This window comes from Mchenga conophoros, linkage group LG23, assembly GCF_057382185.1.
Source record: "Mchenga conophoros isolate Kocher_MC1m ecotype Shallow Benthic linkage group LG23, M_conophoros_male_GT1.1, whole genome shotgun sequence".
NCBI classification, from domain to species: Eukaryota; Metazoa; Chordata; class Actinopteri; order Cichliformes; family Cichlidae; genus Mchenga; species Mchenga conophoros.
Window position 1 is genome coordinate 43,880,854 of NC_140547.1, and position 12,864 is coordinate 43,893,717.

A 12,864-nucleotide genomic window follows, 5' to 3' on the forward strand; every position below is an offset into this window, starting at 1 on the left:
AGAGCTTATACAGAGGTTAGATCCTGCCTTGAGACAGACATCTCAATATGTACCCCACATATTTCTGGTGCTCAACAAAACTGCTTCCTCTCATTGACATGTCTCATTATTGATATATCACCACCAATCGGAGTAATACATTCAAGTTTACTACTATGGTCAAATCGCATTAGAAATTAACAATTAAAAATTAACCTGCTAATGCAGGCTATTCCTTGAGTGAGGCCTATTTAAACAAATTACACCACACGAGGTGAGAAAATATATGTTTATACTGTACAAGGTTGCACCATTAAACTCTCTAACATGCCAGCTCACCATGATGATCATCACTAAAAAATGTAAACTTTCCCATCTATAACTAAAATACCTAACTCCCATATCGTCATATATACACTTGTTTTATTAAGATACAACTTCTCATATTTGTCAAGGACTCCAAAATATAAAAACGGAATTAACATAGTTTCATACTGTGCCGCCAAAAATTCAAATTGTACTGAACTCAGTTTCAGGTAAATTGTTCATCAGGTCACCATGGAAACACATAAACTAACAACTGAGTAAAAACCCTAAGACAAAAAGATAATATGTGAATATTATTATACAATAAACAAAGGCTATATTTAACAAGCACAGTCTTATTCCCAGTTTAAAATATGTGTCAGTCTGGTTTTCCCCTTCCATTTTAGTGGTATAGTTCACCCAAAGTACTATATGATTGACTAAATACTTCTACTATTACTCAACTCAGTTTAAAGAAAAAACCCAACATTCATATGACCGCTTTGACCAAGTACTTGTCAACAGTGAGAAATAAAAACTCCCTTTTAACAGGAACTGCTGGCAGAACCAGGCTCAGGGAGGGACAGCCACCTGCTGTGACCGGTTGGGAGTGAGATGAGGGAGACAAGACAAAAGACACACTGTGCAAGAGAGCCAGGGATTAATAATTACTAATGATTAAATGCAGAGAGGTGTATAAACACATAAATAGGGGAAAAGAAGAAACACTCAGTGCATCATGGGAAGCCCCCAGCAGCCTAGAGCCATTGCAGCGTAACTAAGGGAGGATTCTGCCACTACTACCATTATTACTACGGCTACTACAGTTACTTCTAATCATAATGATCAGTTTTTGTGTTAATGGTGTTAACACAAACATGTTTCCTTTCTAGATCTGTATGTGTTTCAACAAATTATGTTTAACCTGGACTGAAAGTCTTTATGACAGGTAAGTAAAGAAAAAGAAAAATCCTTGTTTTGGTTTGCAAATTGTAGGTTTATCACAAGGATCCCAAAGAAGCTGTATGTCATAAATTACAGTATATTTTCAGCCAACCAGAGCCCTTTCAAGCAAAAAAAGAAAAGAAAAGAAAAATGAAAGAAATATTGTACAAATGAAATCACACGGTTTAGACACATTTAATTAGTTCAACAATAAATAATATTTGAAAATAAATTATTAAAGATACATCAGTGCAAACATTTAGGATAACCACACCACAGGTTAATAACACATAATAAAGACTGGGACTAACTCACATTCATTTCACCACAGCTAAAGCTGGCATGTAGCTTAAATGTAAATTAAATGCATTTAAGCTAAATGCCAGCACATTTGCATACTGACTGCACTGTATTACTTAAAATAATATTTAATAATAGTACAAACACTGGAGTGCAAACTGCCAGAAAAGTGCCAAACTGAAAGTACACATTTACTACATAACATTTAAACATAGAAATTATTTTGTTGAGGTATTTGTTCAGATTTGCTAGGAACGTTTCCTTGAGTTGCCTCATGTGAGCCATGTGGACCCTGCATCCGTCTGTGCTTCACTGTATTCCCTGATAGGACCACTAGATGGCAGCACAGCCCCAGTGTAATACCGCCTACGGGGTATTTCCTTACTTACACACACACACACACACACACACACACACACACACACACACACACACACACACACACACACACACACAGGTTTACTGCTTAAATGTTCTGCATGCAATTCAGAAAAAACGAAAGCTATATTCCTATCACATCCTTGTGGCTTTGCACCGCTTCTTCTCCATGATATTTGTGTATTTTAATTTTTTTTACATTCAGAGTCGGATGAAACATGTTTTGCTCAAAGCTCCATGACATTAAAGTGCTGAGTAGCGCCGTTCATAAGAAATGTCAATGGACAGGTCCACGCATGTGAAAGTTTGAAGCTACCTGCCAATGCTTGACCTTAATTCACAAAGGAAAGGGGTTTGTAATGCTTGCATCGCAAAAGGCAGCTAGAAAGTCTAACATTGGTTATGCATGCATGGAACATGATCCTTCTCTCTGGTTGTGCTTCCTAGAACTCCTAGAAAGAAAGAGAAAATAAAAAGAAAACAGTTTATCAGCTGGCTCATCTGTTAAGTAACTGCCTAAGATGCTATAAAACAGCACTAAAAACTCACCTTTTAATCACATACACTGCAACAGCTATACAGCAAACAATTATAGTGATGCAGATCAGTGCGATCGCTGACGGAGACGGTCCTGTCCCGGGAGAGAAAGAGCACCTGGTTAGTTTGTTCCAGAAACAAAATGACTGACGCTTCTCTGAAAGAGGAAAGGGGGGAGGGGGGATTTACATGGTCACACATTTACTGTTAAAGCCAAACAACTAATGTCCATCATCCGTCAGATGACCTCCCCAGAGAGCTACAGCTCATCAGCACCGCTCACTGTATCGTGACGTGGGTTTTTTTTTTTTAACTCGCCAGAAGCGAAACTGGCGTCATCGCCGTACTGAAAGCATCAGCTGACTCACAGCATAGCATTCACTCAGTCTGCTCTTAGTCACTTTTGTTTGTTATCTTTCTAGTGCGACACTCCTTGACTGCTTCATTGTCACACAGTTTGTCCCAAGTCATCAGGAAATGGATTTAACATGACTTGGAATTTCAGGGAATTCCTGCGTTCCTGATAAGTGAAAAAAGGAACAAACAAACAAACAAAAACGACGCAGTTTAGTGAGCCTGAATTTTCCTGTTAGCTCTTAATCACAAACAGTAGTCTATGTTTTAGTTTGATTAGCACCAAATAGAACACAAAACCTGTTTAAGCAAGATTTGCATCCAAATATCACACTCTGGGCAGGCTGTGGTGCAGGAGTGACATCACTTTCAGTCAGTGCGCACTCTGCTGGGAACGTTCCAGGAAGCTGGGACCAGATCACCACAGGGACTTCCTACCTGCATCATTTTCTAAACAACCGCAGCTAAGGTGTCACTCAAAACTCTGTCTCATAATTTCACTCTTCACTTCCCGATAGTTAGATATTTAGTAATAGTTTCATGGAAGTCTTTTTCCCTGTAAACTCCACCTACGCTTGAATTAGATGATTAGAATGAACTCCCAGCGCTTGTTCATTTATTAGGAATATTTGTTTCCAAGCATTACGCCAGTGTTATACATAAATGCGGTTACATAAAATGACTCGTGCATACCTCTCTGCTCGTCCCCGTCCGCCGATGCAGAGGAGGAGAAAGCGATCCTCTCTTCCCTCTCTCCAATTTTTCCACGGTTCAGAACACACGCCGCGTGTCCACTCCAACCGGGAGGTACTTTCACAGTTATGTTGCTGCTGGTGTTGAACGTGTGGTCGCTGTTTTTTACTGTCACTGTCTGTGGTTCTTCTGCGATTGTGGCTCCATCTGAAAGGTTCCACTCTATGGTGGGAGCTGGTTTGCCTGTGGCGGAGCAGCTAAACACAACTTCTCCATCTTGCTTTGCGTGGTGCATTGTGTTCACCTTTGATATCCCTTTACGGACAAATTAAATATTGATCAGTTTGAGAACTGCAGCCAGCTTAATGTCACAAGCAACAGTAATAATAAAGGTCAGGATTTTTTCCTCTCTTTAACAAAAAAGAAAAAGAAAAAAAAAGCTTGCTCTATTTTTTTCTTAACATAACGGCTCTCTCAATTTCAGAGGTTACTTATAATGTCCGTTCATATGAATGGGTTTGCAGCAATCTACCTTGCACTTTGAGGCAAATCTGTCTGCCTTTTGAGCCGCCAGGAAAGGTGTTAAAGGCGCAGAATAAACAACTCTCATCCTCCCATGTGAGATTCGTCAGTTTGATCGCCGAAGGGCTGAAAGACTCATTTGTAACGAGCACTTTTCCACGGTAGGGCGTTTTTACTTCTATTCCAAAGCGCTCGCTGTATGTTGCCATGTCCTCCACTGTCCCCTTGACGAACCTTTGCCAAGTAACCTGCAGCACACCTGCCGGTAAAAGCCAAAAGGTAATCCAGTAAGCACCCTGCATAGAGTGTGTTAATATTTAACTAATGTTCTGGATAACATCAGCAGCTCAGAGATTAGGATCTGGGCAAGGACAACAACTAAATAATAGAATTCATAATAATAATAATTTAAAAAACAAACAAGCGTACCTGTGGAGTTTGACAGCGCGCACCAGTAGTGCGCATCACTGCCGTACTCAGCTGGTGTGTCTCCGTGTACACTGACTGAAGCCGAGGCTGAAATACTGGAAGCTGAATGAAAGTAAGTGCAGATTCGATAGGAAAAAAAGCTTTTATGCTACTCAGTAATGCAGCACAGTAAAAAGGAACAGACCTGACAGTTAATCTCCTATATAAACTGTAAATTTCACCAAAATACAACTCGCACAATTTTTTTTTTTTTTTTTGCATTTTTACTTTAAAATCCTGGTACAACTCTTTAAATGGTATAATACATAATAATACATTTCCCTCTGCATATTAAAAGTCTGGATCTGGATGATCTGGATCATAAAACCATAAAAAGGCAGGGTTGTAAAATTCTGTATCATATTATTATGATTAATATAATAATAGCAAATAATATAAAGGAGCTGCGTTTAGAGAGACTTACCTTTGAATAAACAAAAAACAATCAGGAGGAGGGACATCATCTTTGCTTCACTGCTGTGTAGTCAACACTTTCGTTTTGTCCCTGTACCGGCTATTTATGCTGCTCAAAATGAAACTTTAACAGGGAACTCCCTGACTGAGTGCGGACCCATATGAAACCCTTTGAGGTAAGACAAACGCATGATTTCTGGTTGTATTTCAGCTCATAAGCTTCTCATAAATGAGGCACTGATTGGTGGTTTGATATATTTTTGCAAGATATGAAAAAAAAAATTAAGTCAAATACACGGTGTGCCTAAAACTTTTTTGAAGAAATACTTGATTAATGCAAATAAATGTACATTAATTGATACATTTTCATTGCATTCATTCTGTTTGATATTCCATTTCTTCCCATTAATTTGCCAATATAATCATATTTTTTTCAGGCAGTATTTTGGCACATTGATTAGCACGGTTGAGTTCAAGTCCACAATCAAGCCAGGCTCTCTCTGTGTGGAGTTTTCATGTTCTTCCCATGTTTCTCTCTGGGTACTCTGGCTTCCTCCCAAAGACATGCAGTTAGTGCTGTTAGGTTCATTGTCGATTCTAAATTGCCCATAGGTATAAATGGTTGTCTGTCTCTATGTGTTAGCCATACAACAGACTGGTTACCTGTTGCCCTAAGACAGCTGTGATAGGCTCCATGACCAGTTTGCTCGTCTTTGTTCTCACGTCAAAGAGGGGTTTCCAAAAGTCATTATTAAACTAAGCTGGAAATCCCTTTGGAAGACCTTGTAGACCGGGGGTGGGCAACTCCAGGCCTCGAGGGCCAGTGTCCTGCAGGTTTTAGTTGTGTCCTTGATCCAACACAGCTGATCTAAATTGCTAAATGACCTCCTCAACATGTCTTGAAGTTCTCCAGAGGCCTGGTAATGAACTAATCATTTGATTCAGGTGTGTTGACCCAGGGTGAGATCTAAAACCTGCAGGACTCCGGCACTTGAGGGCTGGAGTTGCCCACCCCTGTTCTAGACTATGGGCAAACTGTAAATCATTGTGCAATAAAGGGACTATGTCTATGATCAGCATAAAGGACTCTAGAGAACAACGTTTGACCTTTGATAAATCTCGCCTTGGAAATTTTTGGAGATCTTTTTGGCACATTATTTTTCATCCACTCTTCCTTATCTTGGGCCTCTGATAATTTTGTACTTGTTTCTGCAGGACTAAGCAGGTATCAGTCATCATGTTGGCAAAAGAAATCACAGAAAAGCAAAAACGTGTATCCTGATACTGAAAACCCCATTTTTTTAAGGCTTTCTCCAACATAAGACTATCTGCCCCAATGACAGGAATGACCCACACCTTTTTTACATCTTGGCTCATCTGAAGAATCATATGATGACTAGTGGGTTGATGACCCTCAAGACAGCCCACACCGGGGGTTTAATAAACTGTGACTCTCCACCAGCTGTTGTAGAACTGAAGAAGCTTCTTGAAAAAGAGATAACACATCTTCAAAAACCTGAAGACATCCAGTTGCATTTTTTAAGCTCTCAAGATTAGAGAGAAGATATACAGAAATATTAGAAAGAGAACTCCTTAAGCGCCTTGAGGTGACTGTTGTGATTTGGCGCTATATAAATAAAATTTAATTTAATTTAATTCAATAATCTGATGATCCTCGATGAGCAAGTATCTGGCGAGAGTAGGAAGGAAGGGCCCCTATTTAACAGGAAGAACAACCAGATTCAGGGTGTCATGAAATGAGGAGGAGGACCCCCAAATGCTGTCTTCAACAGACAGATTTAAAGGAAAACTTAAGTGAAGGTTTTGAAGATAACATAGTCCAACAGGAAGCTAAAGCCGTGGAATCCAGAAGAGTCATGTGATCAAAAAACTTACTGGCAACACACCATGACAGATGACTAATCCACCAATAAAACAGATTAGAGGGCGTCTTTTAAGCAAGAGCCACTTAAGGGAAATGAATACAACTATGGAGAACACACAGGTATCAACAATCATGGAAAAAAGACTAGGGGAAATACAACTGATTACTAAACATGTGAGACAAACACTACCAAAGTAAAACAGGAAACAAATAACATTTTACAAAGATAGCAAGATACAGGAAACATGGGGGAACCAGAACAAACAGAATCAGGGAATATAAGCAAACTATAACCGAGAACTAAAATAGACAGCAAAACTAAAACTAGGGATAGCCTGAGGATATACGCAAAGAAACCAACCGTGAATATCTGCAAGAAAAAAAATAGCAACTCAAAGCACAATAACAGAAGAATCACAAAAAGAAACACAAACCTTAAAACAAAACCTAGTGTCCGTGACATAGAGAGGGACAGTCATCTACAGCAAGAACAAGCAGGACAAAACAAGGATCCAAGGATTTCATGTACAAATTTCATCATCATCATCATCCATAACAGTCTACAATTCAGATCTCGGATGCAAAATATAGGCTATGTGTCTTGACAGGCTAAATTATGCAGATATATTCTAAATGTCAATTGCCTGCATGTTATATTTTTACACTCGACATAAATAATGTAATTTAAATCAAATCAAATCACTTCTATTGTCACATCACATGTTCAGGTACACTGGTACAGCACATGCCAGTGAAATTCTTGTGTGCGAGCTTCACAAGTAACAGAGGTGTGCAAAATGCAACAACATAAGAACAAGCAAAATATAAGGATGGGAATTTGAAAATTATAAGAATAAATATAATATGCATACTAAATATGTATATATACATATGTGTGTGTGTGTGTGTGTGTGTGTGTGTGTGTGTGTGTGTGTTTGTGCGTGCGTGTGTGTGTGTGTGTATATAAATCAAATCAAATATACAGAGGTCAGCAGTTGGATACTTTGAAAAACAAGTGGCATTTATGTACAGTATGGAGCGCTGTTAACCCTGTTAAGACTATTCTCTGTCCCCTCAGTCATACCCTCTTTGGGATGGTTGGGCTTATCTGATGTTTCCAAAACATCCCATTAAAAAGAGTTCTATCAGTGTTACACAGATCATACTGGAACCATTAAATTCTTTTTCTTTTACTCTTAAAGTGGCAGGATATCAGTGATTCACTGTGTATGTACTGGACTCCACAAAATAAACTTGGCTAATAACTTCAGTAATATGAATTGATTTTGTTTTGTCCACATTATCTCTCTGTTAGCTGTCCTTTGACACATCACAGGCTCTACAAAGGTTCACCTCAGGTGTCTTGTAAAAGTGTAAGCCAGCCCAGCCTGATAGCTCGTCCTTTTAAAGCCACAATAAGCCTGGACTATCCGAGTGAAATCCTCAACTGAGTTAATATTTTACCTCATTTAATATGTATTCTATTATTTAATTATTTGAACAATCTTTGCCAGAACTTTGCCAGAACTGCTTGATTGTCAAAGGCTGTCAATAGTTTTATAACAGACACTGGTCCAGCTCAACAGATCAACAGATACAAAAAAAGAACAATGTCCTATATGTATGTATATTTGTGTGTGTGTGTGTGTGTGTGTGTGTGTGTACAATGTTCATATATAGGGATGGGTACCGGTATCCGGTGCCATCTGACATAAACGGTAGTAACCAGACCGAAAAGCAGCGCACATTTCAGTGCTTTATTTCGGTGCTTTTTTTTCCTGAGCTGTGATACACTTTAGATTCTAGCCAATCATTTTACGTTTCCGAGGATAGTAGGCGGGTCCAGGTACGTACGTTCTTTTAGAGCAGAGCTACAGATTAAAAATGCCCAAGGCGAAGCGGTCAAAAGTCTGGCTGTACTTCACAGCAAAATATGCAAACTCAGCAGCAACAAGTGCTTTAAGCTGATACTGTGATACTGTCAAAGGAGGTAACACCTCGAATCCGATGAAACACCTGGCGACGCATAGCGGGGTTTTTTAAAGCCGAGAAATGCGCCGCATTTGATAGCTTGCTGCGAGACCTCACACCGAGCACATCTACTGCGGGTGTGGTGCCTGTTATGACCCGGAGTTAGCAACATCCTCCGAGAACCTGAAAAGGAGAGTCCTGGCCCCTAGCCCTGCCAGTGTAGCAGAAATGATGACGGATGATGACGGCAGCAGCAGCAGCCGTTCTTCTCTGCGTGAGTAGCTTAATGTTGCTCGTGTGTAATTTACGTTGAGTAGGCTAACCACGTTATTACATTAATGCAGTAAGGTGAACTAGCAAACACCATCATAGCTACATGCAGCTGTCTTCTTGTTTGATGGCAGATACTCCCTTCACCCTGACCAAAAAGGCTAAAATGACCAAAGAAAAAGTGGAAAACAGGTAAACATGAGAGGTTTTTGGATAAAGTTTGTGTTTTTTCCATTGTTTAAGCACTGCTTTCAGCCAAGAGTGATACCATATATGCCCCATAGCTGCAGAAAAGGCTAACATTGTTATCTTTTTACAAAAACCAGCTGAACATGAGAGGTTTATGGACCAATTTTGTGTTCTCCATTCTTTAAGCACCGGTTTGAGCACCGTTTAAGCACCGGCACCGTTTCAAAAGTACCGGTTTGGCACCGATATCGGATAAAACCTAAACGATACCCATCCCTATTCATATATGTTTGTGTGGACCAAAGATTTGAATGTTACTGTACCTGTGAGGACCACCAGCCCTTATGGGGACAAAACACCTGTCCCCGTGAGTTTGAAGGCATTTTCGAGACTCAAAATGTGGTTTTACTGACAGGTTGGCAATTCGGTTGTGGTTAGGTTTAGGCTAAGGGTTAGGATTAGACATTCATTTTTGATGTTTACAACAACAACAACAACAACAACAATCTTTATTTATAGAGCACATTTAAAAACCAACGGCATGCCAAAGTGCTTAACATAAAACAAATTAACACAAGTAGGGTTAGGGTAAGCAGCCAGGGAAAGCATTGTGTCAGTTAGATATCCTCACTAAGATATGAAACCAAAGAGCAAACTCAACATGAAGTCGTGTGTGTAAGAAACCAAAACAGTACTTGAGGTTTTGAGTACCACAGATAAAGCCGTCATCACACATTTGGATTCCAGTTCCTCTGACACACTCAGAAATGATGTCAGTAACATACTGGCAAAGACATAATTGTTAAAAAAAAGAGTTTCTAGTGGGATGGCTGTTTAGCGCCGAATTCTTGCTGAATCAAGCCTCAGCTATTTTAACGTCACTTAAAAAGGCAGTGACTCACACTTACAAGACTACTGTAAGGTAGTCATGTATTTGTCGGCTTACCACTTTTTTCTTCTCTGTTTACAACATCTCCAGTAATCTCAAATGGTCAAAAGAAAAAAAGAAAACCCCAAAAGCAGAAGTCCCCAGATCATTTGTAGTTTTGTTGTTATGTGTTACTGAAGGCTGATGGTAAGTATTCGTGTGGTTTTTGACAAATATGCCTTCAATTGACGTCCAAACCTGTGCTGGGGAAGTTTGTCCAGATGAGGGGGCAGTAGGTAAGTAAGGTACCGTGGAACAAAAGAAAAAGCATAAAACAGGATTTTAGGAGCATATTTTATTTCTGGCTTTTTGCTAAACAGAAAATAATAAAAAAAAACAGTTTTTGCACTCTAAGTAGGTAAGTAAGTAAAATTTTATTTATATAGCACATTTCTAGATAAAAGATCACAAAGTGCTTTACAAGGCATAAAACAAAAACAGTCAAAAGTTAAAAAAATGCAATTTTAAAAAGATGTGTTTTTAGCTGTTTTTTAAAAGTAATCACTTAGTCTGCAGATCTTAAGTTCTGAGGAAGAGAATTCCACAGTCTGGCGGCCAGAGTGGCAAAAGCTCGATCACCCCTGGTTTTCAGTCTTGTATACTGAATAACAAGTAGGCCCTGATCACAAGACCTCAGGGACCTACTAGGAACATAGGGCTGTAAAAGTTCAATGATGTAGGCTGGTGCTTGTTCTTGAAGAGCTTTAAATGTCAGAACCAAAATCACTCTGTCAAATGATGCTTCACGCCAGCCTTGTGTTAAGTCTTAATGAGCTCCACTTCAGCCTCAGCATTATGCCAAACATGTTTGTGTTGCAAAGGTTGTATTTCTTTATAAATCACGTGACACTTCAACACTTTTATGAGGTCTTTTATGACGTTCGGTGTTACCTGGTATTACCCAATTTACCACAGTGCAGTAAGTCACACCCTGAGTACAATGCACTTGTGTAATCCTGAAACTATTGTGATGTGGTTTTATCTTAAGGAAATGTTAAACAGAGTTCCTTCTTACTGCAAATTGAAACAATGACTCTTATATTTTTCTTGTACATTGATCTTTGCAGAAGTTTTCAGTGATACATCGGCAGGAACGCACTTCAGATTGTTTCCATCTTCCTAATGAGCCTCCGGCACATTACCCATATAACAAACTATCAACGTCTCCTTCTGATATCTTGTTTGCAAAACAACCGAGGATAGAGGGAAGTTTCTTAAACATTGTCACATGACAGGAAAGAACCTGGCTGCTACTCACAGGGCAGGGGTTCCTCCAGTATAGGTGAATACCAGGTACGGCAGGGATTGAAACCACAAAAGATCCTCATACAGATAACAAACATATTTAAAAAATGTCTTGGTACTGCAGAGTGAGCTTGAGATAAATTATCAGTTTCATTCTGAAGATTCCAGGAAACTATTCCATGACTGCTTTATGAGTCATTAGAATTATACAGATGAGATTGCACTCATACTTCTGATTTATGAGACAGAATAGAGTGCAGAGATTTTGAAATCAGGGACTTACTGTAGGAGGAAAACAGGGAAGAACCTATGATACCAAACTTCTGCAATACGGCAGTGGGAGCACAGGCAGGAACTGTGTGATTATCATTAGAAGCAGTATTACTTAGGAATCTTACTTGCAGAGGATACTTCTCTGGTTTTCTGACTTATCTCGTCACACCAGCTACAGATAGTCACACACTGGCTCTCAGCTGCAAAGCAACAGCTTTATTTGATTTCGCCCACTTTGAAGCAGTAAAGACGTCCAGTGTTTATGTTAAATAACGACTGCAAAGAGCCTTCAGTAGAGATAAATCTACTGACGCATTTCATGTTGCAGCAGTTTCTCTTGGTTATGTAGACATCTTTAAGCTTCCTTTAACTTTCACTTTCATCTGTGTAGAAAGCAGAAGCCCAGCTTCTTACTAAATGACCTTTCCAGCCTCACAGGTTTGATAAATGACCTTTTGACAACTGAGTAATTTTAAAGTTACAGGTAATTTGCATGAACATGAGAGAACGTAGAGGTTGTCACGTGCAGTAAGATGCTGAGTTTGTTCCTCCAATCAGGATAGCTGACACGTTTCCGTTAATTATGCTGAGACAATCACTTTTAATGATTGTTAATGTCTTCTGTTTTTGCAACTCTCACCGCACAGAAGGAAGGGCTTTCAGCTTCCTGACCTCACAGTTCCTCTATGTTGGTTAGAAAGGGAATATTAAACCAAAGCAGCAGGGGAAAGCCAGACAAGGGGAAAAACAAAGGATTTCTAACATCCTCCTCACTTCAGGTGTAAGAAAAGAAATTACTGTTATTGTGCAGACAAGTCTGATCTACTTCCACTTTTCATCAAAATTCTAAGTAAGCCACATTTAAAAGTGCAGCTATAAATGACTGATCTATCACAAGTTGCATATGCATGTAAAATATCTAAAAAGTCAATTTTTTAAAAATGTGTTTCACTTAACAGTAAAGAAAAGTGTGCATCAGGAAACAACTAATCCCAGCCTGAGGGTCTGACCAAGAGCAAGCCTATATTTAGGTGCATCAGTCCAGCTCAGAGTAATATACAGGAAATGCCATCATGAACATCTGTGCACTGTCAGTGAGAACGTGTGACAGGATCTACGTAAAAACAAAAAAAGAGAGAGAAGTTCAATTTTAGCATGTGCCCTTTTCTGAAGAGGGAACTATATTTGACTAGACAAGGCGATTAAA

General features: G+C 39.3%; 1 protein-coding gene across 1 annotated transcript; it reads right to left on the bottom strand.

Annotated features, from left to right (window-relative positions):
* Positions 1-1,409: 1,409 nt before the first annotated feature.
* On the bottom strand, positions 1,410-5,709 carry LOC146548064 (OX-2 membrane glycoprotein-like). The gene is made up of 7 exons (XM_085266284.1): positions 5,560-5,709; positions 4,907-5,065; positions 4,444-4,545; positions 4,025-4,273; positions 3,493-3,807; positions 2,458-2,539; positions 1,410-2,360 (listed from the first exon to the last, which is right to left on the bottom strand). Exons 2-7 carry the CDS (start codon positions 4,944-4,946, stop codon positions 2,309-2,311), a joined length of 840 nt encoding a protein of 279 aa, XP_085122410.1. The 5' UTR covers positions 4,947-5,065; positions 5,560-5,709; the 3' UTR covers positions 1,410-2,308.
* Positions 5,710-12,864: the final 7,155 nt, after the last annotated feature.

Coding starts and splice junctions, on each gene's coding strand:
- LOC146548064 (XM_085266284.1), bottom strand. CDS start 4,946: ATGATGTCCCTCCTCCTGATTGTTTTTTGTTTATTCAAAG. Junction 4,546..4,906: donor TGTTTTTTGTTTATTCAAAG/GTAAGTCTCTCT, acceptor ACTTTCATTCAG/CTTCCAGTATTTCAGCCTCG. Junction 4,274..4,443: donor CGCGCTGTCAAACTCCACAG/GTACGCTTGTTT, acceptor TTTTACCGGCAG/GTGTGCTGCAGGTTACTTGG.